This window comes from Microtus oregoni, unplaced genomic scaffold (assembly GCF_018167655.1).
Source record: "Microtus oregoni isolate MIOR12 unplaced genomic scaffold, Mior012 000019F_ref0000042, whole genome shotgun sequence".
In the NCBI taxonomy this organism is placed as follows: Eukaryota; Metazoa; Chordata; class Mammalia; order Rodentia; family Cricetidae; genus Microtus; species Microtus oregoni.
In genome coordinates this window covers 11,474,890-11,500,706 of record NW_024543078.1, presented here as the reverse complement: position 1 = coordinate 11,500,706, position 25,817 = coordinate 11,474,890, and the positions used below count along the sequence as shown (strand labels likewise).

Here is a 25,817-nt window from a genome sequence, read left to right as displayed (position 1 = left end):
CATGGGGCAGGCCAGATCCCGAGTCACTCTCAGGTACACAGTGGATGAGAGGCTGGGGTGTTTCCTGTGCAGATCGGAACCGCTGGGAAGAGCCCGGCCAGCAGCTCTACAATGTGGAGGCCACGTCCTATGCCCTCCTGGCCCTGCTGCTGCTGAAAGACTTCGACTCTGTGCCTCCTGTGGTCCGCTGGCTCAATGAGCAAAGATACTACGGGGGCGGCTACGGCTCCACGCAGGCAAGTGGGCTCCCCGCAGGCATGTGGGCTCCAGTTCCAACGTTTGCTTCCCAGGTTTCCCGGAGGAGACACCCAGACCCAGGCATGTAGCTCCTCTGTCTGAGCAGTGCAGGAGACTTCAGACTAACAGAGAAACTGCATCATGTGCCTTGTTTCCCAGGCTCCCAATGGCACCCTTCTTCACTGGAAGGTTCTACATTATATTCTTCATTAGACTAGGCTCCTAGTGTTCCCCGTTCTCATTAAAATGTTCTAGATTATGTTCCTAGGCTCCCCCCCAACAGCACCCTAACTGGAAAGTTCTAGGTCACGTTCCTAGTTCCATCAGTCTTTTGATGCCTGCCATCACTGGAAGATTCTAGAACATGGTCTCAATTTGACCTGGCTCCCAGTGTCTCCCTTTGTCATGTGTGGGCTCTAGATAATGTTCATGGGTTCAGTATACTCCCAATGTCACCTTATCACTGGAGTGTTCTAGATTGCTTCCTTCATTCATTCCAGGAGACTCTCAATGTTCCCCACCTCTCCCGTGTGTGGGGGGGTTCTAGATCACATTCTTTGTTCCACTGGATTCTCAAATGTCACAGTCTCCACAGTCAGTGAGTTCTAGACCAAGATCCCATTACCACCCACCTTTCATGTTTTGTCGTTGGTGTATTCTATTTCTGTTCTCACCTCCACAAGGGCACTGCCCAATGCATCTTTCTCTAGAACTTTCCAGATGATGGTTTTGGCAATTTAGGGCAAGCTCAGTCTCCGTCTTGATCTTTCTTGGGCTCCCAGTCACTTTTCGGTGTTCCATCCTCCATATCACTTCAGAGGTTGGTGCCCCCACACTCTGGGTCTATTGTCTTTCTCATGAGATGGTTCTAGACTAATTCCTGGCTCCCTAAGCCCTAGAGTCCTCCCTTTTGAGGAGTTTTGAGGTTCTAGACCTTCAGTCTTACACTTGAATTACCACCTGTGAGGTGGCAGGGAAGCCTGTTTCTTCGGCACCCCTCGGCTGCAGCTCAGTCCAGGTTGCAGGGAAGGAAAGGGAGGCATGTGTATGTCCTGGTAGATACTGGCGTGTTTTCAGCATCGGCAGTATCTCAACAAAACCTTGCTCAATTGGAGAATTTTAGACAGTCCTTCGGTGCCCAGTGACCTCTGCTAGTCCCTTCACACTCTGGCGGGTCCTAGGTCACAGGCTGACTGTTAACCATCGCTGACCTGAGTTTCTAGTGACCTCCGCTTCTCCCTTCACCATCAGGTGGTTCCTAGCCCACAGGCTGACTGATAATCATTCCTGACTTGAGTTTCTAGTGATCTCTGCTAGTCCCTTCACGCTCTGGTGGGTTCTAGATCACAGGCCGACTGATAACTATCCCTGGCCCAATTTTCAATCACAGGGAGCTCTGGGACATCCACCCCTTTCCAACTTTATCTTTGCAGTCTCCGGCACGTTCTGTGTGTGGTGCTGATGCCATAATTCTGACCCTTACGTGGTCATCTCTCCCCAGCACTTCCTAACCACCAATGAGAATGCAAAGCTAACCATCTTTCCCTCGCACGGGCTCTAGGCCACCTTCATGGTATTCCAAGCCTTGGCCCAATACCAAACAGACGTCCCTGACCACAAGGAGTTGAACATGGACGTGTCCTTCCACCTTCCCAGCCGCAGCGTCCCAACCATGTTCCGCCTGCTCTGGGAAACTGGCAGCCTCCTACGATCTGAAGAGGTATGGTTTTACCCCTCCCTCCATCTCATCCACCTTCTGTACCATCCAGGACTGCAGGAGAGAGGTCAGATGCCTTGCAGGAGCCATATGAGCTCACGTGTATGCATGTCTGTGTCCAGATGTGGGTACATTTGTGTGGTGGGGGCAGAGGACAACCTTACATGCCATTCCTTAGGTGCTGTCCATATTACTTGTTGAGCTAAGTCTCTCACTGGGCTAAAGTTTACCAAATAGACTAGACTAGGTGGCCAGCAGGGCCAAAGATCCCCCTGTCTCTGCCTCCCCAGTACTAGGATCTCAAGCCCATGACCAGTTTGTTTGACATGGATTCTTCGGATCAAACCCAGGTTCTCACATTTATCAGGCAAACACCTTGCCTACTGGGCCATCTTCCTGGTCCTGAAGCTGGCTGTTAACTTCCCCTCTTCTCTCCCCCAACCTTGTGCAGACCAAGCATAACGAGGCCTTCTCTCTGACAGCCAAAGGAAAAGGCGAAGGCACATTGTCGGTAAGGAAGGGGACCCACACCTGCTGGACCCATCTTTTTCTCCTGCCCCCTCTCCCTGTCCTCAGCCATTCAGTGTTCTCATGGGATCCTGCGCTCATCCCCCCAGGTAGTGACAGTGTATCATGCCAAAGCCAAAGGCAAAGCTGCCTGCAAGAAGTTCAACCTCAGGGTCACTATAGAACCAGCCCCTGACACAGGTAAGAGGAATGACGCCCCTGTCACCTTCTGACCCCAGTCCTGTCCCATCCCTGCCCTCCTCCTGAACCAGGACCCGAAGATACCACATATGCTTCTGCTTCTATTTGTAGCCAAGAAGCCCGCAGATGCCAAGAGAACCATGACCCTTAGCATCTGCACTAGGTGAGGATCTGGGTCCCTGAGGTTCATCCTGGTTACTCTCTCCCTCTAGAAAGACTTCGTCATCGTGTTAGGCCAGAGCCCCTGCTTTGGGCATGCCGCAAGCACTGTACCCATGAATGGTATCCTCAGTCCATCTCCTTCCCCTCTGTTCACTTTTTCATTCACGCTGGCAAGCTTGCCATCCCCCGGGCACACCACACATCTCTCACAAGACCATTCCCTCCATCGTCCCTCCTGCCTAGCGCCGTTGGCATCACATTCAGACTTCACGACCTGGGCAGTTTTTGCTTTTCTTATTTGTGACCATCTCTGTTGGCCTGTTTCCTCTCTCCATGATCATGTGAGCACACATACTCGCGCATGCATTGTGTATGTCTGTGTCTGTGTATGCGTGCACATGTGTGTATATGTATGTGAGTGTGTGTTTGTGTGTACGCATTTTTCATGCCACAGCTTACACATGGAGGTAGGAAGACAATTTGTAGGAATTGGATCTCTCTTTTCGCCATGTAGGGTCTTGGTATTGAACTCAGGTTGTTAAGTGTAGTGGTTAACACCTTTACCCACTGAACCATCTCCCTGGCCTGGAATTTGCCAAGTACACAAGTCTGGCCAGGCAGTGAGCCTAAAGATCCTCCTGACTAAAAAAAAAAGATCCTCCTGACTGTGTCCTCAGGGCTGGAACTACAAGTGTGTTCCAGGGAGATGGCTCAGTGATTAATGGTATTAGCCACCATAGGTTGATCTCTTCTTCTTAACATGGATAACGGGGGATTAAACTCAGGTATAGAAGGAGCTGTGGCCAGGCCTGATTTATGTCCTGCCTGGACCACACTCGGCTAGCTTTACACCCGAAATAACAACACACAAATTGTATTCATTTAAACACTGCCTGGCCCATTAGCTCTAGCCTCTTACTTGCTGATTCTCACATCTTGGTTAATGTGTGTAGTACCACGAGGTGATGGCTTACCTGGAAAATTCTAACCTACGTCCACCTTGGGCCGGAGCTTCATCACGACTACCTCACTGCCTTCTTCCTCCCAGCATTCTGGTCTGTCTTCCCCGCCTACCTATGTTCTGACCTATCAGGCCAAGAAGTTTTCTTTATTAATTAACCAATGAAAACAACAGATAGATAGAACACACTGCTGCATCATTTCCCCTTTTTCTGTTTAAACAAAAAGGAAGGCTTTAACTTTAACATAGTAAAATTACATATAACAAAACAGTTATCAAGCTAGAATTACAGTTACAATATTTATATCTAGTTTATCTTTTATCATAACTAAGAAAAACTAAAATTATGACTATCCATCCTTCAACCCCATCAAAGACTCCAGAAGGATACAGTATTACCTAAGTAAACAAGAAGTAAGCAACTTCCAAAACTCTAGAAATGACAGAGACATCTTGCTGCCTGGACAATCACCCAAAGTTCTTTTGTACCGTTGGGCATCCATCTTCGGCCTTCAGGCCCATATTATCCAGTAGATTTTTCCTTGAAGCAGGAAACTTCAAAGACAGTTCAGTCACTATCTGCTGTGTCCTGCAGAATGTCTTGCAGACTCTATAAGGAATCAGGAACCCTGAAAGATCATCTCACTTTTAGGCAAGTTCAACAGTCCTCTCTCTGTGGGTTCTGTGTTTATACAACAGTCCAGGCAAGAGCAGTTTCTTGCCCAAATGGCTATCAAACTCCACAAGGAGCCTCTTTGATGCCCATCTTCCTCTTGAAGTAGGTTTGTGCTGCCAGGAGCAGACATGTCTCATTGTCATGAAAAACCCTAAGTTATTAAAGCATTTTAAATACCATATTCTGCAGTCTTTGAAAGATATGAAGAATGCCTATCTAACTAAAACATATATATATATATCTAGAAAATCTAACTAACGTGACTACAAGCTTGACAATTATTGATGATTATCCATTAACAACCTATATTTCCTAATTATACATTACATTTTAAAATGAACTGCACAATCACAATATCTCAATCAAGAGCAAAAACACATATACATATGACAAAATCAACCTTAACTTTATACCAATAAAGCAAAATTTATATCAATGTAAATTATTCATATCTATATCATATCCCCCTTTAAATGTAAAAGAACATTTATAAACAGTATTTGGGAATATGGGCACAGTTTTTTCTCTCCAAACTGCTTCGTGCTGAATGGGGGTGCTGTTATTCAGGTCTTTCATGGTATAACCTGTGTGCTAGATTCATCTCAGTAAGCAGTTGAGTAAAGTAAATTTTTTGAAGGTGTTCACAGCAACCTTTCAGGAGGGCATGGTCTATCATACCATATTGGGATAGAAGCAATCCACAGGGTCTCACCCTCTGTGAAAACAAAAGAAGGACTTTTCCAAAGCATCATAACCTTAGATCCAAATTTTGAAGTCAAGGTATTTTCAAAATATCTATGTTGGATTAGTTCAGCAGCATTTATAAACAAATATCTTTTAGTAGCTGTTGCTCCTTCCTCAACATTCAAACAATGCAAAGAGAGCATACTAGCATACGGTATCAAGATTCTCTGTGTATTTTTTACCTTTGTGAGGCTTTATTTTAATCTGTATTCTTTTTTTAACTTTTACTTTTTGAGACAGGTTCTCTGTATATTTTTGTCTTGGAATAACTCTGTAGACCAGGCTGTTCTTGAACTCACAGAGATCTGTCTGTCTCTGCCTCCCAGGCATTGGGATTAAAGGTGTATCCTGCCATTCCTTGAAGTAACAAAGGTCAATATACCTCTGCCTTCCAAGTGTTGGGATTAAAGGTGTATACCACCATACCCAACTACTCTCTTTTTCTTTTTCTTTTTTTTTTTACTTTAAGAAATTAACCTTTAGCCTACATATATTTTTAACACATCGTAAACTATTTAGAGGTTTTCTTCGACTTTGAATCTTTCTTTTACTGAATATCTCTCTTTTTGTGAACACATGAGTCTTTAATTTACCAAGCAATATCGGTAGGACTAATGCCGTGGCTTTGGTGGCTGGATCCAGCCCATTCCTTAGCATTACAGCCTCACAAAGACATACCGGCTGTAGCCATGTTTATCGCCACAACTCTATGGCATTTCAAGGTCCCTGCCAGCAAGCAAGCTGCAGCATTCTGCTCACAGACCACACTCAGTCAGACTGCCTGCCTGAGTCAGAGTTTGCCCTGGCAGGATGGCCCAGAAAGCCAGCATTTTAAAACAGCTCAGCTTTTTTCCTGCTAAGGCTGAAAACCAAAAAGCATACATTCAGCTTTCCATCAACACCGTTTAAGTGTTTCATGGTAGGACCTCTTAAAAGAGCTTCAAGGTTTTGCAGCTAAAGCTGAGTCAGAAAGCCTCTCTTAGATGAGAGTGCTTGCTTGCCTCTAGCAAGCAGAGTAGACCCGAGAAATTGCTGCTATCAAGAAAACATGTTTTACTCTATTCCTTCCCAAGCTTTCTCAGGCTTTCTGTGGATTCAGTTATCCACGTCTGGGTCCCATTTGTAGAAGGAGCTGTGGGCAGGCCTGCTTTTCATTCTGCCCGGATCACACACAGCTAGCTTTACGCCCAAAATAACAACATACAAATTGATTTCATTTAAACACTGCCTGGCCCATTAGCTCCAGCCTCTTACTTGCCAATTCTCACATCTTGGTTAACCCATTTGTCTTCATATGTGTAGCACCATGAGGTGGTGACTAACCAGGAAGATTCGAACCTATGTCCACCTTGGGCTGGAGTTTAATCGCAACTGCCTCACTGCCTTCTTCCTCCCAGCATTCTGTTCTGTCTTCCCCGCCTACCTATGTTCTGACCTATCAGGCCAAGCAGTTTTCTTTATTAATTAACTAATGAAAACAATAGATAGATAGAAGACACTCCTATATCATTCAGGTCCTCATGTTTGGACAGCAAGCACTTTAAATGATTAAGCTGCCACGCTGGCCTTTCACACTGCCACAACAGCCCTCCACACTGCCACGTTGTCCCTCCACACTGCCACACCAGCACTCCACACTGCCATGTTGTCCCTCCACACTGCCACGCCTGCCCTCGACACTGCCATGCCAGGCCTCCACATTGTTAATCAAGCACTCCTCACTGCCACGCTGGCCCAGCACACTGCCACAACAGGCTGCCACAGTGGCCCTCCACTTTGCCACACCGGCCTACACACTGCCACGCTAGCCCTCCACGTTACCACTCCAGCCCTTCACACTGCCACACTGCCCTCGACAGTGCAAAGCAAGCCCTCCACATTGCCACACTGTCCCTCCATATTGTCAGGTTAGCCCTTCAGACTCCCACACTGGTCTTCCACATTGCCAAGCCAGCCCTCCACACTGCCATGCCGGCCCTCCACCACTCCATACCATCCTGCCAGTCATCCACACTGCTAAAGAAGCTCTGGGATGACTCACTAAGTAGCCCAGGCTATCCTCTGCCCATAATCCTCCCACCTCAGCCTCTGACAGCATCATGAACCATGGTGCCTGTCTATGTCTACTTACATTGCCCTCAGACAAGTGTTTCCCAAACCAAACTCTTCTTCAGTGCTGGGTGGGAAGCAGGAGCCTGGAGTGAGACCTATCATCCAGACACTGACCCTGGATGCCGCCCCCATCCTGAAATCACACAACCTTTTATTCTGCCATGGACAGGTACCTGGGAGATGTGGATGCAACCATGTCCATCTTGGACATCTCCATGATGACTGGATTTGTTCCAGATACAAACGACCTGGAACGGGTAGGGAGGCTGGGGGCTAGGGTGCAGGAGAAGAGTGTGGGGTCTGGAAGAGGCTGCAGGGAGACGAGGAGGGATTTTCACCAACTCTGCTCTCCCTCAGCTGAGCACGGGAGTGGACAGATACATCTCCAAGTACGAGATGAACTCAGCCTTCTCCACCAAGAACACCCTCATCATCTACCTCGAAAAGGTACTGTTGCCTCAGGGGGGCTTCCATGCCTCTCTTCCTTCCCCTTCCTAGCTGAGTTTCTCCCTCCATTGTGACAGTTAGCTCAGGCTAGCCCCAGGCTTGGGAATACAAGATCTGTGCTGTGAGGTGGTCAGAGAGTTTGTAAAATAAGGTGACCAGCCTAAGACTGTCGCCAGTCGCCCTCATAGTCTAATTGGTGTGGGTAAGTGACAAGAGACAGAATTCTGCTCCATATGCAGGGACCAGATTCCTTCCACATTGGGGTCTGTCATCCTTAGGATCTCCGCGTTTGTAGCAATAGCCTAAGAGAAGTGAACTTTGAGTGAGTATGACAGTGAATGCAGGGTCTCTCTGTGTAGCCTGAACTGTCTCCAAACTCACAGCTCCTCCTGCCTCATCCTCCTGACCACAGGAGTGATAGTGGTACGTCACCATACCCGGCTATCTGTGATGTTTCATGAGCACTGTCACAGCACCCTTTACGTTGTTCTCAAAACATCTGAGGTGGTGTGACATAGAGAGGGACTTAGCTCAAAGTTTTGGATAAGAACGGCCGGAGACTGATTGATCCCAACTATTTAGCCTCTAACAAAAGCGTCCAGGCATGATGGACAGAGAGAGCGCAAGGATAAAGCCGCACACTGCAGGCAGGGCCGAGAGAAGTCCAGGAAGCCCACTCGTTTTTGTAATGACCTACATCAAGGTGACAAAGCCAGCTCCTCCCAGACAGGCATTAATCCCCAATGACCCAGTTATCTCCCCTAAAGGTTGGGTCTAGTTTATGTCATTACATTGTGGATGCGGTATAAATGAAGAGAAGTCATATTCAAACAACAGCAGGGAGACAGTGACCAGCCAGCCGGAGCTCTGTCACCTGATACCTCCAACTCGGAGTGAGGCTGCAAACATTCACTGATGCTGATTCTTCCCACACCTTCTAGAGCAGGGCTTCTCAACCTTCCTGACACCACAACCCTTTACTGTGCCTCCTCGTGTGGTGCCGACCTCCAACCATAAGATTTGTTTTATTGCTACTTCATAACTGAAATTTACTAGTGTTATGAATCATAACGTAAATATCTGTACTTTCAGATGGTCTCAGTTGATCCCTGTGTAAGGGTCATTCAACCCACAAAGGGGTTACAACCCACAGGTTGGAGACCACTATTCTAGAATATGCTCGGTCCCACAACTCTTTACAGTGGTTCCAAGGACTCCCTCTGTGACACTCACTGACCAGCTCCATTCTTCCCCTAGATCTCACACTCCGAAGAAGAATGTCTATCCTTCAACGTTCACCAGTTCTTCAATGTGGGACTTATCCAGCCTGGGTCGGTCAAGGTCTACTCCTATTACAACCTGGGTGAGCAGCCAGCGAGGACTGGATATTGGGTGTTCTGGGTGTTTAAGGAACCTGGAGATCTGAGCATCAGATCTGGCAGCACCAATGATCAAAACATTGGGGGTCCTGGGGATCCATGTGTTGAGTTTCCTTGGGTCCTAGGAATAGAAGGAACTTGGAGTCCAAGGATTTGCAGGTTGGGTTTTGAGGGTCCCAGAGACCTAGACATTGGAGGTCTGAGGGTCACAGGGATCTGGAGGCTGGGGGGCCTGAGAATCCCTGGGACCTAGAATTTTGACATCTGAGAGTCTCAGGGCTCTAAATGGAGTCTCAAAACAATACTATCTAAAGGCTGAAAGATCAAAGACCTGGGGTCTGAGCGTCACAGGGGTCTGAGGGTGGGGATCCAGCATCTCAGCGCTAAGGGAACTCAAACATTGGGCATTTCCTAGCAGAAATGATCCCCAAGGAGCAGTTCCTGGCCCTCTGACTTCTTCTCACCTCTCTCCACAGAGGAATCCTGCACCCAGTTTTACCATATGGATAAGGAGGATGGAATGCTGAGCAAGCTCTGCCACAACGAAATGTGCCGTTGTGCTGAGGGTGGGCACCAGGAGGGTGGGCTCCTAGAGGGTGGGCGCCAGGAGGGTGGGTGCCAGGAAGGTGGGCACCAGGAGGGTGGGCACAAGGAGGGTGGGCACTAAAAGGGTGGGAACCAGGCAGTGGACACCAATATGGTTGGCACCTGGAGGGTGGGCACCTGGAGGGTGGCCACCAGGAAGATGGGCACCAGGAGGGTGGGTACCAGGAAGATGGGCACCAGGAGTGTGGGTACCAGGAGGGTAGGCACCAGGAAGAAGGGCACCACTAGGGTGGGCACCAGGAAGAAGGGCACCACTAGGGTGGGCACCAGGAAGATGGCACCGGGAAGATGGGCACCAGGAGGTGGGCACCTGGAGGGTGTGAAGCGTGGATACGGGCAAGACACAGCGACACAGAATCTCTTCTCCCATGGGTGGGGAATGGCCTGAAAGCCTCATCAAGGGGATATGGAGTGGGATAGGTGTCCCCTCTGGGTCCAGCCCCAACACAGACAGTGGGTCCTGGAGGGTCAGAGGGACTCAAGAGCCTGTATCCCCCTCCCCTGCAGAGAACTGCTTCATGCATCAGGCACAGGACAAGGTCAGCCTGAACGACCGGCTAGAAAAGGCTTGTGAACCTGGAGTGGACTACGGTAAGTGTGGCTTCTAGTGGGTTTGTCAGACCTTGCAGAGTGAGCGACAGGTGGCTTGATGGTGTGTGACCAGCAGGGAACAGCCGTGGTGCGTGTGGCTGTGTGTGACTGTTGTGTTTGGGACATGTGTAGATGTGTAGCGAAGGGCCGTTGGCCGTGTTGTGTGATGTTCCCTGGGGAGACATTCACCCCAGATAGAGCACAGACCACCCAGGTCCAGCCTGCTGAACCAGTGAGTTGCTGGAGTTCCTCATGAGAGCTGGAATGAGGGGTTCCTTGCAGGAGGGTGAATGACTTTTATAGGCTCTGGAAGAGGCCTTGTGGGCCTTGTAAGTCTCACTTATTTCCTGAGTCTCAAGGGCCCTTCCTCCAGAACCTGAAGTTTCAGTGACAAGAACGTAGCTAAACAGTAGGGAATCTGTGGTGAGAGAAGGTGGGTTGACCACGGGTGGGGTTGGCCAGAAGGCTGTAGTCCATAGCCATGGCTGAGTGGGACTGTGGATGGGGACAGCTCAGTCAGTATGGCTCTGTATACCCAAGCATGAGGTTTGATCCCCAGCACCTAGCTAAAAAACTCAGCATGGTGGCACCTGTCACTAACTTGAGCACCAAGGAGGTAGAGCCAGGAGGTTCTCAGGGCCAACCTAGCCATGTCAGTGAGTTCAAGGTCTCAGTAAGATCCTGTCTCAAAAAAACCACAAGGAACACGGCTGGCTGGAGAGCTGGCTCTGTGAGTTCGAGCACTCCACATCAGATGTCTGGAATGTCACCTCCAGGAGAACCAGCACCCTCTTCTGGCTTCTGCAAGTGCTGCACTCACACACATAGACATGCAAAAACAGAAAAGGACAAAGGTGGTCTCTGACCTCCACACACACACACACACACACACATGCACCCGCCCACACACATGACCGTGTACACATATTCCGATTGGCCTCTCTGTGACAGAGGACGACCTAAAGCATCTGGGGAGGGAAAGTTTTTTTCATTTTATAGTTGACCGTTTGTCATCAAGGGAAGAATTGAAGCAGAGACCACAGAGGAATGCCGTGTCCTAATGCCCCAACAGCCTGGCCTGCTTAGCTACCTTTCTTAAACAGCCCAGGCCCACCTGCCTAGGAATGGCATTGCTCACCGTGGGCTGGACACACCTTATTAGTTAACAATGAAGAAAATGCTCCCACAGACATAGCCACAGGCCACGCTGATGAAACAGTTCCTTAGCTGAGATTCCCTCTTCCAGGTCTGTCAAGTGGATAACAGATACCATGACAACATGTGAACATATTCACATAGACACAAACATGCACACATGGTAGCTACAGCTATGCATGAGCCTGTAGCTGTAGGTGATTGTAATTGCACATGCCTGAGTGTGAACTGGACGTGTTTTAGTGATTGTGGTGACTTTGCATAGCTGTATATTTGCAGTGAGTGGTCAGGGGTGACTGTGGATCACAGTTATAACCATTATGAACATGACTGTCCTTGCACCTGGCTAATCATGTGTGTGGTGTGAATTGGCCGGTTACCATGGTTGCATGATACTGTCTTTGGGGATGGCTGTGCTGAGAAGAGTTGCCTCTGTGTGCGTGACTACTTGCCTAAGACTCTACTTGTGTCCATGGTATGTGTGTGTAGTGAGGAGGCGAGCAGGCCTGCTTTTCGTCCCACCGGGCTCTCACACTGCAAGCTTCAAACCCTAAATAACAACACACAAACTGTAATCATTTAAACACTGCTTGGCCCATTAGTTCTAGCCTCTTATTGGCTAATTCTCACACCTTGATTAACCCATTTCTAAATAATCTGTACAGCACCACGAGGTGGTGGCTTACTGGGAAAGATTCAGCATGTCTGACCTGGCAGCTGGCTCCATGGCATCTGCCTCACTGCCTTCTACCCAGCATCCTGTTCTGTTTACTCCGCCTACCTAATTTTCTGTCCTATCAAAGGGCCAAGGCAGGTACTTTATTAACCAATGAAAATAACACATAGACAGAAGGTCCACCTACATCATTTTCCCTTTTTCTGTTTAAACAATAAAGAAAGGCTTTAACTTTAACATAGTAAAATTACATATAACAAAACAGTTATCAAGCAAGAATTACAGTTACAATATTTATATCTACTTTATCTTTTATCATAACTAAGGAAAACAATAACTATCTATATATTCCTCAACTCCATCAAAGATTCCAGAAGGAAACAATATTACCTAAGCAAACAAGAAGTAAACAACTTCCAAACTCTAGAAAGGACAGAGACATCTCGCTGCCTGGACAATCACCCAAAGTTCTTTTGTACCGTTGGGCATCCATCTTCAGCCTACAGGCCCATAGTATCCAGCAAACGTTTCCATGAAGCAGGAAATTTCAAAGACAGTTCAGTCACTATCTGCTGTCTCCTGCAGAATGTCTTGCAGACTCTTTCAGGAATCAGGAACCACGAAAGACCATCTCACCTATAGGCAAGTTCAGCAGTCCTCTCTCTGTGGGTTCTCTATGTCCAGTTTATGCAACAGTCCAGACAACAACAGTTTCTTGCCAAAATGGCTATCAAACTCCATAAGGAGCCTCTTCGATGCCCATCTTCCTGTTGAATTAGGTTGGTGCTCCCAGGAGCAGATGTGTCTCATTGTCATGAAAAGCCCTAAGTTATTAAAACATTTTAAATGGCATATTCTGCAGTCTTCGAAAAATATGAAGAATGCCTATAAAACTAAAATATATCTCTATGTATCTATAAAATCTAACTAAATTGATGATTATCCATTAACAACCTATATTTCCTAATTATACATTACATTTTTTAATGAACTGCACAATCACAATATCTCAATCAAGAGCAAAAACACATATACATATGACAAAATTAACCTTACCTTTATACCAATAAAGCAAAATTTATACCAATGTAAATTATTCATATCTATATCATATCCCCCGTTAAATGTAAAAGAACATTTATAAACAGTATTTGAGAATATGGGCACAGTTTTGTCTCTCAAAACTGCTTCATGCTGAATGGGGGCGCTGTTATTCAGGTCTTTCATGGTATAACCTGTGTGCTAGATTCATCTCAGTAAGCAGTTGAGTAAAGTAATTTTTTGAAGGTGTTCACAGCAACCTTTCAGGAGGGCATGGTCTATCATACCATATTGGGATAGAAGCAATCCACAGGGTCTCACCTTCTATGAAAACAAAAGAAGGACTTTTCCAAAGCATCATAATCTTAGATCCAAATTTTAAAGTCAAGGTATTTTCAAAATATCTATGTTGGATTAGTTCAGCAGCATTTATAAACAAATATCTTTTAGTAGCTGTTGCTCCTTCCTCAGCATTCAAACAATGTAAAGAGAGCATACTAGCATACAGTATCAAGATTCTCTGTGTATTTTCCATCTTTGTGTGGCTTTATTTTAATCTGTATTTCTTTTATTTTTACTTTTACTTTTTGAGACAGGTTCTCTGTATATCTTTGTCCTGGAATAACTCTGTAGACCAGGCTGTCCTTGAACTCACAGAGATCTGTCTGTCTCTGCCTCCCAGACATTGGGATTAACTGTGTATCCTGCTATACCTTGAAGCCATAGAGGTCACTATACCTCTACCCCTTGAAGTCACAGAGGTCAATCTACCCTTGCTTCCCAAGTGTTGGGATGAGAGGTGTGTAGCACCACACCCAACTACTCCCTTTTTTTCTTTTTTTTTTTTTACTTTTAAGAACTTTAACCTTTAGCCTGCACATATTTTTAACACACTGTAAATCATTTAGAGGTTTTCTTTGTTTTTGAATCTCTCTGTACTGTATCACTCTCTCCTTATCTGACCACATGAGCCTTTAAATTACTGAACAATATGGGTAGGATTAATGCCATGGCTTTGACAGCTAGATCCAGCACATTCCTTAGCTTTCGACCCTCATGGCAGAGGTACTTGGTGTAGCCATTTTTATTGCCACAACTCTATGACATTTCTAGGTCCCTGCCAGCAAGCAAGCTGCAGCATTCTGCTCACAGACCACACTCAGTCAGACTGCCTGCCTGAGTCAGAGTTTGCCCTTGCATGATGACCCAGAAAGCTGGCATTTTAAAACAGCTCAGTTTTTTTCCTGCTAAGGCTGAAAACCGAAAAGCATGCATTCAGCTATCCATCAACACTGTTTAAGTGTTTCGTGGCAGGACCTCTTAAAAGAGCTGCAAGGTTTTGCAGCTAAAGCTGAGTCAGAAAGCCTCTCTTAGATGAGAGTGCTTGCTTGCCTCTAGCAAGCGGAGCAGACCCAAGAAATTGCTGCTACCAAGAAAACATGCTTTACTCTATTCTTCCCAAGCTTTCTCAGTCTTTCTGGATTCAGTTATCCACGTCTGGGCGCATTCTGTTGATGAGGCAAGCAGGCCTGCTTTTGGTATCTCCCGGCTCCCGCACGACTAGCTTTACACCCGAAATAACAACACACAAACTGTATTCATTAAACACTGCTTGGCCCATTAGTTCTAGCCTCTTATTGGCTAATTCTTACATCTTGATTAACCCACTTAAATTAATCTGTGTAGCACCATGGGGTGGTGACTTACTGGGAAAGATTCACCATGTCTGACCTGGCAGCTGGCTACATGGCGTCTGCCTTAATGCCTTCTACCCATCATCCTGTTCTGTTTACTCCGCCTACCTAATTTTCTGTCCTATCACAGGGCCAAATCAGTTTCTTTATTAACCAATGAAAATAACACATAGTCAGATGACCTTCCTCCATCATGTGTGTCTATGAAGGTGCACGTGGTTCTGTGGCCTGGTGTTGCTTGTAGCCTCAGTCACATGAGACTTCACCATGGATGGCTGTGCCTGTGGGTTGCTCTAACTACTCCCAGGTAGCTCTGGCGGATCACATGAGTGTGTCTGAGCATGGCTGTGGGATGGCCTTGTTATGTGCATTCCTGGGAGGGGACAGGCTGAGGTGTTGGTGGCTCTGACTTAGCCTGTCTCTGCTTTTGTTGGGGGAGTCACATGGTCAGGTGCATGTGCTGGTGAGAGCCCACTGGCCAACCCAGCTCATGCCCATCACTGCCCCTCCCCCTACAGTATACAGGACCAGGCTAGTTGCTACGAAGCTGTCTAATGACTTCGATGAGTATGTCATGACCATCGAGCAGATCATCAAGTCAGGTAGCTAGCCCTCTGTCCTCCCACCTCCCCATCCCCGCTCCCTCTGCAGGAACTCAGCCTCCCCTTCCCTGCTCCACAGGCTCAGATGAGGTGCAGGTCGGGCAGGAACGCACGTTCATCAGCCACATCAAGTGTAGGCAATCCCTGAAGCTGCAGAACAAGAAGCAGTACCTCCTGTGGGGCCTGTCCTCTGACCTCTGGGGAGAGAAGCCCAAGTAAGTGTCCACCCTGCTGCTGTGCTGTGCAAGTGGCTGACCCTTTAGCCCCACCCACTGCCCCAGGAGCCCTCCTCACCTGTTCTCCCTTCCCCAGCACCAGCTACATCATTGGGAAGGATACTTGGGTGGAGCTCTGGCCCGAGGCTGAAGAGTGCCAGGATGAGGAGAACCAGAAACAGTGTGAGAACCTCGGTGCGTTCACAGAGAACATGGTGGTCTTCGGCTGCCCCAACTGACCACAGCCCAGCCCTCCAATAAAGCTTCAGTTATATTTCACTCTCTTTCCGGTGTCTGGAGTTATGGTGTGTGTGTGTGTGTGTGTGTGTGTGTGTGTGTGTGTGAACTTATATCTGTGCAAGGTATGTGTGTGTGCATGTACATGTAGACACCAAAATTCTTTCCTTTTTTTCTTTTCGTTTTTTTTTTTTTGCTTGTTTGTTTTTCTTTTCATTTGTTTTTCAAGGCAGGGTTTGTCTGTCCTGGAACTCACTACATAGACCAGTTTGGCCTCAAACTCACAGAGCTTCGCCTGCTTCTGCCTCCTGAGTGCTGTGATTCAAGGCATGGGCCACCACCGCTGACATCTTGCATTTTTATTTATTTCATTTTCAAAAATATGTATCAATGAAATGTGTGTCTGCATGAGTCTTATGAGTCACATGACCCTTGGAGGCCAGGAAAGGGAGCTGAAGCTACAGGTGACTGTGAGCTGCCTGATGGGGGTGTGGGGGTGCTAACTAAACCCAGGTCCTCTGCAGGTGATTTTACCACAGAGCCACCAATCCATCCCCAGAAATTGTTAAAATGTGTGTGTGTGTGTGTGTGTGTGTGTGTGTGTGCAGTACTCACCGAGACCAGAAGAGGCCTTAGATCTCCTGCACCTGGTGGTTATGAGCTGCAAAATACGGACGCTGGGAACTGGGCCTGGGTCCTCTGCAAGAGCTCTTAACCACTGAGCCTTTTCTCCAGCTGTGTGTACCTTGTTTTGTGAGGCAGGGTCTCTCCCTTTCACCTGTGCTCACTGACCAGCTAGGCTATGTCTCTCTGTACTGGGATTTCGTGGGCTCTGAGGACAGACATCTAGTCCTCACACCTACACAGCAAACATTTTATCAACAGTTATCTTCTGATCCACTCTGCTGTTTCTAGACATACCTGTGCCCCACCCCCGACACCTGCTGACTCACCTGCAGCTCAGTCACACACACACACACACACACACACACACACAAACGCACCTACTGACTCACCTGGAGCTCAGACCTCTCCCACACCTGCCTACTAACCAGGAGCTGAAGCACACACACACACACACACACCTGCTGACTCACCTGGAGCTCAGGCACACACATACACACACCTGTTAACCCACATGGAGCTCAGACACATGACACACACACCTGCTGACTAACCTGGAGCTCAGACACACACACATACACCTGTTAACCCACCTGGAGCTCAGACACATGACACACACACACCTGCTGACTTACCTGGAGTTCAGACACATACAAACACACACCTGCTGACTCAACTGGAGCTCACACACACACACACACACACACACACACACACCTTCTTTATCTCCTAGAGCTCAGACACACCACATACACATACCCTTCACACACACCTGATGACTTATCCACATCTCAGACACTCACCCACACACCTGCTGACTCACCTGGAGCTCAGACATACACCCACACATAATTGCTGACTCTCTTGGAACTCAGCCCCATCTCATCACTTTTCTGAGCAGCTGTGGTTCACATGGTCTGTGCTGCCGTTTCCTCCAGGTATAGATATTCGATGACAGAGTTCAGGAAATATACAAATCAAGGTTCCTGCCCTGTTAATGTTTCCGTCCTGACTTCCTCTGATAATGTGGTCTGTGATCTGTGATCTGGAAGTGTAATCCAAACAAAGCCTCTCCTCCCCGACTTGCCTTGGTCAACTAAAGCTAGGGGCTATACTGGGGAAATAAGTAAAGATGGGGTAAGACCTAGGCTGCTTCTGGGCAGATAGGCAAGATCATGTGTGAGTGGGGGGGGGGCGACAAGGACTAAAGGTGGGTGGGAGTAGCCTTCAAACTAGTTTGAGTGGCGCTTGGAGACGGCCTCTGGGGTGTGCTGAGGAGCTGAAGGACAGGTGGTCACAGGGTGCGTAACCTAGAGGGCTGGCAGGTCTGGAGTCACTCTGGGCGGACTGGGCTCTGGCAGAAAGTGATGGGCTCTGTCACCTAGGCCCGGGTGACCTCGGAGGCCAGCTGGGCCGGACCGGGTCACTCTGGATTGGTAGGAGTGTCACCGAGGCCCAGGAGACCTCAGAGGCCAGCTGGGTCAGATAGGATCACTCTGGAGTGGTAGGGGTGTCACCTAGGACCAGGAGACCTCAGAGGTCAGCTGGGCCGGACCGGGTTACTCTGGAGTGGTAGGAGTGTCACCTAGGCCCAGGAGACCTCAGAGGCCAGCTGGATCAGGCCGGGTCACTCTGGAGTGGTAGGCTCTGTCACCTAGGCCCAGGAGACCTCAGAGGCCAGCTGGGCTGGACCGGGTCACTCTGGGGTGGTTGGAGCCAGGCTGATTTGACAGCAGGGTTAAGACTAACATACTGACTACAGGCCTAGGTCTGGTTGGGGATGGAGGACTGGGATGGTCCCTTCAGCTGCTGGACCCTGCTTCTGCTGTGTGCCTCACCCAGGATGACGGATTCTGGATTTCGGGAAGGCCTGTCCAAAGTCAACAAGACAGCCAGTGGCCGGGAGCTCTTGTGACTTCCTTTCATCCAGCCGCCACCCTCAGTCCTTCTGCACCCTGCACACCTGCTCTTGTCCCCTGGTGTGCAGGGAGACCTAGGGATTCGTGCCAACAAGGTATACAAGACACGGGTCCCCAAGGAGCCTTCCAAAAAATCACGCCCCTCCCCCCACACTGCATCCCTGTCCTCTTCAGCCTTTCAGTACAATAAGGACCGGTCTTTTTTTTTTTTTTTTTTCATTTCTTGAGTTTCCTGATGCTGAGGTGTTTGAGTGCCTAAGACAAGCTGCATCTATGATCTCAGATCCTGGATCCTCCCGTCCAGGTGGTGGCACTTGCCTGTCATCCTCTGGAGATCCTCATGAAACTTTGGGCTGATCAGTAGACAAATAAAGATAAAACAGAATTCATAGTGAGGAGAGGATGGTCTGTCAATGCTGTGCCGGGCCCTGTGGTGGCTGTTAGGGAATGTGTGACCAAGTTCCCCCTCCCATCTCAACCCTCAACAGTTTTTCAAGTCACCAGACCCAGGATGAGGCTCCCACAGGGACTGGAAGGGGCAGACGAACCAGTGTCCTCTGAAAATAGGCCCAAGCGTGTGACTGAGCTGTGGGAACGCAAAGCACTTGCTGTTCCTGCTCTGTGACCTGAGTGCAGGTCCCAAAGCCTCCATGAAGATGGCCTGTGTGCTTATAATCCAACTAGGGCAGTGGGGAGGGTTAGATCCCTGGTCCTGGCCACGGCCCGGGCCCTCAAGACACCCTGTTTCAAAACCCAAGGAACAGCACATGCAGCCCCTGACTGCCTGTGACCTTAGGCCACAGAGAGAAGAGCAGAGCGTGGCAGCTCAAGCCTCTAACTCCAACATCCAAGAAACTGAGGCAGGAAAGTACAAGGGTTTGAGGCTAGCCTGGGCTAAACAGATCTGTTCATGTAGAAATGAATAGTCATGGCCCTAAGGGTCCAGCACCCACCTTATCCTAGCCTCTTGGAGACCCCCTTATGGTTAGTTCTTCAAGATGGCCTGTCTCTGCCCTCCCGTGAGGATATCAAGAATGTTTTTCAGAGTGCAGAGACACCATGGTGGGGGTGGGGGGATAAGGAGGGGCCAGGGGTCTGGTTGAAGCTTCCACAATAAGGATGTGAGGCCAGCTGCAGACCAGATGAACAAATAGCCCAGCCAGCTTGAAGCACTACAGGCTGGGGAGGATGTGGAAGGGGGTGGTTGGAGGCAGAGCCAAGCCTGACAAGGCACCAGCACTAAGTACTAAGGCAAAGTACTAAGAACAGACTGTGAGGCTTTGTGCCAGGCCCACGGGAGCCATGAAAGAATCAGAGGAGAGTCGGGGCACTGTGCAGCTGGACACGTGGAAGTAGACACGGTGATCACACTCCAAAGATGGGCACACCCTAGTGCTCACCACTTGTGCATGTGTCCTGACAGTGGAGAGGAAGATCTGAAGGGAAGCGATGAGGGCACCCTAGTGGGTTCCAGCGTCCTCACAGGGAACTTGGCCCACCGTGGTGGCACATGCCTTTAAAACCAGCACTCAGCACTGGGGAGGCAGAGGCCTGGTCAACAGCGTGAGTTCTGGGACAGCCAGGACTACACAGAGAAACCTTGTCTCAAAGTACAAAACAGAACAAACAAAAAATCCTGGGTAGGAGAGATGGCTCAGTAGTTAAGAGCACTGGCTGCTCTTCCAGACATCCTGGGTTTGTTCCCAGCACCCACATGGTAGCTCAAGATTAACTCCAGTTCCAGGGGTTCTAACACCCTCACAGATACATACACAGACAAAACACCAAAGCACACAAAATGAAAATAATAAACGGGACAAGGTAAGCTGGAGCGGAGGGCAGGCAGGTGAAGTGCTATACATAGCATTCACACCTGTTCACACCTGTCCTCACAGTGCCTCGGGTGCCAGCAGGATGTGAGCTTCAGAAAACCTGGTTGTGCAGTGAGACTGTGCAAACAAAACAGAACAAATCCAAAGGGGAAGACAGAGGAGGGAGGGGAGGGATGGGAGGAGGGAGAGGAGGGTATAAGGCACCTACCTGAGGGTTCTGTCTGCAAGGTGTGGTTCACTGTCTCTGGAGACCAGGCTCAGACCTGCAGGGGAGGGATGTGGGGGTGCCCAAGGCTGGACTCTGACCCCGACCCCATCTTTTTCTGCCATCTGGGGTACCCCAAGCCCCACACGGAGCTCAGGGAAGAAGCTGTTGTCACAGCCTTATAGATGGTGCAGGGGTCAAGGTCCCCAAGAGTTAATGAGTTACAGGGTAGGGAGAGAGGTCACCCAGCCTGGGTGCTCGCTGGACAGGAATTCCAGGAACATGGGCTTCCAAGCATTTAGAGAATCCTGTGCAGAAAGGGGGCAGGGGAGCACAGGGATAATCACACCCATCAGTCAGAGTTGAGGTTTCTGCCACCCAAAAATCAAATACACCCCTTTCTTTCATTCTCTCCTGACACCAAAGCTCAGCACTGACAGGAGAGTCTGCAGCTCCCTCATTCTGTAGTTTGGGACAGGGGCTCTCTCTGTAGCCCAGGCTGGCTCACAGAGATCTGCCTTCTGCCTCCCTGAATGTGTGGACCACCGCACCAGGCATTTCTCTCAGCTTTTTAGCTATGTTTGTGCAAAAATATTTTATTTGAATTATTTTAGTTTTTAGGAGGCATCTCATGTAGCCCAGGCTGGTCATATACTCTCTCTGTAGCCAAGGATATCCTTGAATTCCTGATCTCCCAGGTACTGAGAAGTCAGGCCTGCTTCACCACATCTGACGCACTATGTAGCCCAGGATGACTCGGAACTTCTGGTAGTCCTCCTGCCTCAGATTCTCAGGAAGAATGACAGGCACATACCACCATGCCTGATCCTACTCTCCAGAGAGTGTGTGGGTGCACGTGTGTGTGCGTGTTTAGGCCCTAAGTTGATGTCCAGTGACTCCAGTCATCACTCTGCACTTCTGTTTACTTACCAAGGTCTCTCACAGAACCCAGAACTCACTGGCTCCCTCTGTTCCAGCAAGCCAGCTTGCTCAGGACCCAGGGAATCCCTGTCTCTCTGCTGGAGTTAACAGAGGATGCCAAAATGGCAAAGTCACTAGATTTGTACCCCCTGAGCCACCTTTCCAGGTCTTGCTATGCACCCAGGTTGGTCTCAAATGGCAATGCTCCCTCCTCAGTTTAAGTGCTGGAGTGGCAGGCATGTGCCACCTCACCTGGCATGGCTCTACCTGTTCAATGTTTGTGTGTGTGTGTGTGTGTGTGTGTGTGTGTATGTGCAGGTGCAATTTTTTTAGCCAAATACTTTGCACAGATCTTATGCAGTCTTGAAGCCAGAACGATGGGTTTGTGGCCCCCACTCCCTGAGAATCCCTGCACATGCTCCCCTCCACACTGGCTCAGGAGGCCCACTCTCCCCCTCCTGATGTTCTGACACAAGTTGTTATTTCCCCAGAGGAAAGTCAAGGGCATCAAGAATTCCCCTACTCTCTCTTCCCAGACCACCTCCCTCCCAGCGGGCCTGGTTCAATCACAGCTTCCTGCTTACCTCCCAGCACTAAATGCTGTTGTGCAGCGACATTCCAGAAACTGGACCTTCCCACATCCCCCGCCCCCCCCCCCCCCCAGACCAGAAGCAGGAATGACTGTGAACCCTCAAGTTGAAAACTGATCTCCGGTGCGTGCACACACACACACACACAGCTCCCCCAGTCACAGGGCGAATCCTTTGTATTCAGGCCTGCAGGTCACTCACCTTCACCAGACAAGGTAAACAGATCCACAAAGGACAAACCAAATCTAGTAGCCTCAAAGAAGCCACCAGCAGTGAATCACAAAACCCTTGTATTTCAGACTGGAGTAAAACAATGGAACCAGGAAAAAGCCTGGGGTGAGGTGTGGGGTGGACACAAGCCTGGCCACCTGAGTTCTATCCAAGGGACACATAACACTGGAAGGAAGAAGGGGACACCTGCAACTGTCCTCTGACCTCTGCACACACGCCTGAGTATATGCAATCATAAATATTTTTAAGATGCAATTTTTAAAATATGTGATAAATAGAAACAAAACCAAGAAAGCAAGTGCCTGGGCAGAGGAGGCAGAAGCAGAAGTAAGGGGGAGCACTTGGAGATCCAGTTTCAAAAGTTGGGCCCCAGTTCTGGAGGCAAGCTAATGTACCTCCCCTCCTCCCTCCTCCCTTTCTGCCTTCCACAGAAATGATGTTGCAATCCCAGCTAAAAGACAAGCCAGGTTTGTTCTAACTCCCAGCCACCCCTGTGCCCCAAGAGGCCAGGAAAACTGAGTGGTTTACAGGAAATCATGAAACTTTCCCCTTAACCCCTTCAGGGGTGTTCGCGAATACCTGTTCTTGGGTTGGGCATCACCACCTTGGTTTACAATGTTCACACACAGCCATTCACGGCTATGTCGCAGAGGACAGTGTGGTGGTCGTGGTGGTGGTGGTGGAGGTCGTGGTGGTGGTGGAGGTCGTGGTGGTGGTGGTGGTGGTGGTGGTGGTCGTAGTGGTGGTGGTGATGGTAGAGAAGGTCGTGGTGGTCGTGGTGGAGGTCGTGGTCCTGGTGGTGGTGGTGGTGGTGGTGGTGGTGGTGGTGGTGGTGGAGGTCGTGGTGGTGGTGGAGGTCGTGGTGGTGGTGGAGGTCGTGGTGGTGGTGGTGGTGGTGGTGGTCATAGTGGTGGTGGTGATGGTAGAGAAGGTCGTGGTGGTCGTGGTGGAGGTCGTGGTCCTGGTGGTGGTGGTGGTCGTGGTGGTGGTGGAGGTCATGGTGGTGGTTATGGTGTTGGCGACAGGAAAGGCAAACAGCTCCACTGGGGTCCAGTCACTACCCACGACTCTCAGAAAGTTCCTGGGCAGGTGGGTGTGACCACTCACCAGCTCTAGGCACTCAGAGCTGAAGGCATGCTGGGGGCAGTGCTTGCCTAGCAAACATGAAGTCCTGCGTTCCATCCCCAAAACCAAATAAACCAGGCATGGTGAGAACCTGGCACCCCAGCACACAGGGGGTGACGCAGTAGAAGCAGGGGTTGAGGTCACCTTTCTTTACATGGGGACTCTGAAGTCAACCCAGGCTACAGAAGACACTATCACAAACCAGAAAAACAAAGAAGAAACAGCTAGATTTCGTGGCTGCCCCTTGAATCCCATTCAGCACTTTGGAGGCAGAGGCAGGAGGACCTCTGAGTTCTCAGCCAACCAACCCTATATAGGATCCTTTCTCAACAGATCTGAAATTCATCAAGCAAGACCTAGCAGCCACGACTGAGGAAAACTGGGAATTCATTTCCTGGAATTTACAAACCAGCCAGCAGGTGTCTAAATCTGTAGAACCCTCAGAGCGCAAGCTGGCAAGATCCAGTAAGCCCAGGGAGACACCAGCTGTGCTGACACTCTGCTTGGCAGGAAGAAACTGAGGCCCAGGGCTTTCCCATGCCTCAAGAGAGTGGCAGCTTAGACAGGAAATGTCTGCCAGTGAGTGAGGCCGGTGATGGACCGGCTGTTTTCACACCAGGGCAGTTGGCAGGAGTGGTAAGGGTTCTGTGAGCATTGATTTGGAACAGTCTTTGAGGAAAATCTTTCACACACAGAAAACACAGACTATCCAGGGAAGCCGGAAGAGCACAGAGAAGAGGCTAAGAGTTACTGTTGAAGTTGTGGTTGGATACTGACCTTTCTCTTGGAACAGAGTCTGTGGGGCCAGAGAGATGGCTTATTGGTTGTCATCTAGCACGGGTTGCCCATCCAAAGTATTCTTTTTCGATTTTCAGCACCCCTATTCTGCTCTCACAAACATCTGAAATTACAGTTCTAGGGGATCCAATGTCTTCTTCTGCCCGCTATAAGCATCAGACATGCATGTGGTGCACAGCCATACATGCAGGCAAAACACGCAGACACATACCTAAAAAATAAATATTTAAGTTGGGTGGTGGTGGTGGTACATGCCTTTAATCCTAGCAGAGGAAGAGGCAGGTGATTTTCAGTGAGTTTGACGCCAGCCTGGTCTACAGAGCGTGCTTCAGGACGGCCAGGACTGTTACATGGAGAAAGCCCGTCTCAAAAAACCAAAATAAAAAAAAAAAACAAAAAAACATGGAGGTGATGGTGCACGCCTTTAATCCTAGCCCTCGGGAGGTAGAGGCAGGCAGACCTCTGTGATATTAGGCCAGCCTGGGCTACAGAGCTAGCTCCAGGAGAGCCAGGAAAACACAGAGAAACCCTGTCTTATAAGCAAAAAGGAAAAAAAAATGGAAAGGAGAGGGGAGGGGAAGGGATGGGAGGAGTGGGGAGGGAAGGAAAGGTGTCGTGTAGCCCAGAACTCTAACTTGGAGGTGAGGCTGACTTTGAACTCTCGATTGTCCTGCATCTATGTCCTAGTACTGGATTGATAGGCCTGCAGCACAGAATTGAGTTCCATGCTACTGAGACCAATACCCAGTCCTTCATGTGTGCTGGGCAAACTCTTTTCCCTAGCACACTTCTTGGCGAGTGAACAGCCAAGCTGAACTGTCCTCACCTCCAAGAAGCCCTCCTGGATTGTCTTAGCAGCAGAATTCTTTCTCGCTGCAGAAAACATCCCACAGAGCTGGGACTGTGTGTTCAGGCCTACCCAACACCAACCCTACTCATAGGAGAGACTTGGTTTATAAATGCCTTTGTAAGCTGGCCTTGGTGATGCCCGGCAACCGGGAAGTTGGAGGCAGGAGGATTGCTTGGATGCAGAAGTTCAGGATTATTTAGCACAGTGGTTCTTAAGCTTCCTGATGCTGCGATCTTTTAATATAGCTCCTCATGTCATGGTGACCCCCACCAACCACAGAATTATTTTCATTACTACTTCATGGCTGTAATTTTGCTTCTGTTATGAATCGTAATGTAAACACCTGATATGCAGCCCACAGAGGGGTCATGACCCACAGGTTGAGAACTGCTGGTTTAACAAGACCTGTGGGTGGGGGTGGGGGGCGGGGAGAACCAGACAGACAGACAAGCTCTGGTGCTGGAACCCTGCTCAGTGTGGAAGGAGTCTCTTTAGACTTCAATTGTTTGTTTATTGGTTTTTTGGGGGTTGTTTTTGTAACCAAGTACAATAGGGATCAGCCAAGGTTCAGCATTTGGCCTTGACCCCAAGAGGAACCTGAGGCAGGGGAATGCCAGGGAAATGGGCCTTGGGTTACTCCCCCAAGACATGTTGGCCCCAGGCTTGTGAAAAGCTTAGGAAACAGTGTTGCAAAATCTGGGGCAGTCCCTGGGTGCAGGAACAGGGAGGGCCCAGAGGAGGAGGTCCACATAAGAGGCAGCC

At 49.1% G+C, this 25,817-nt stretch overlaps 2 protein-coding genes across 2 annotated transcripts in view; both read left to right on the top strand.

Moving 5' to 3' along the window:
• The window catches only part of LOC121459351 (complement C3-like), a 33,030-nt gene extending 17,028 nt beyond the window's left edge, over positions 1–16,002 (top strand). Inside the window, exons 29-41 of the mRNA XM_041669004.1 lie at positions 73–236; positions 1,799–1,957; positions 2,406–2,465; positions 2,572–2,662; positions 2,774–2,825; positions 7,487–7,574; positions 7,675–7,764; positions 9,022–9,127; positions 9,620–9,709; positions 10,257–10,340; positions 15,425–15,508; positions 15,588–15,723; positions 15,821–16,002. Of these exons, the coding sequence (XP_041524938.1) occupies positions 73–236; positions 1,799–1,957; positions 2,406–2,465; positions 2,572–2,662; positions 2,774–2,825; positions 7,487–7,574; positions 7,675–7,764; positions 9,022–9,127; positions 9,620–9,709; positions 10,257–10,340; positions 15,425–15,508; positions 15,588–15,723; positions 15,821–15,962 (1,346 nt within the window). The 3' untranslated portion in view covers positions 15,963–16,002. The remainder of the gene's footprint in view (positions 1–72; positions 237–1,798; positions 1,958–2,405; positions 2,466–2,571; positions 2,663–2,773; positions 2,826–7,486; positions 7,575–7,674; positions 7,765–9,021; positions 9,128–9,619; positions 9,710–10,256; positions 10,341–15,424; positions 15,509–15,587; positions 15,724–15,820) is intronic.
• Gpr108 (G protein-coupled receptor 108) overlaps positions 1–18,589 on the top strand; it is a 51,821-nt gene extending 33,232 nt beyond the window's left edge. The window contains exon 17 of the mRNA XM_041669009.1: positions 18,427–18,589. Coding sequence (XP_041524943.1) covers positions 18,427–18,499 — 73 coding nt within the window. The 3' untranslated portion in view covers positions 18,500–18,589. The remainder of the gene's footprint in view (positions 1–18,426) is intronic.
• The last annotated feature ends 7,228 nt before the right edge of the window (positions 18,590–25,817 follow it).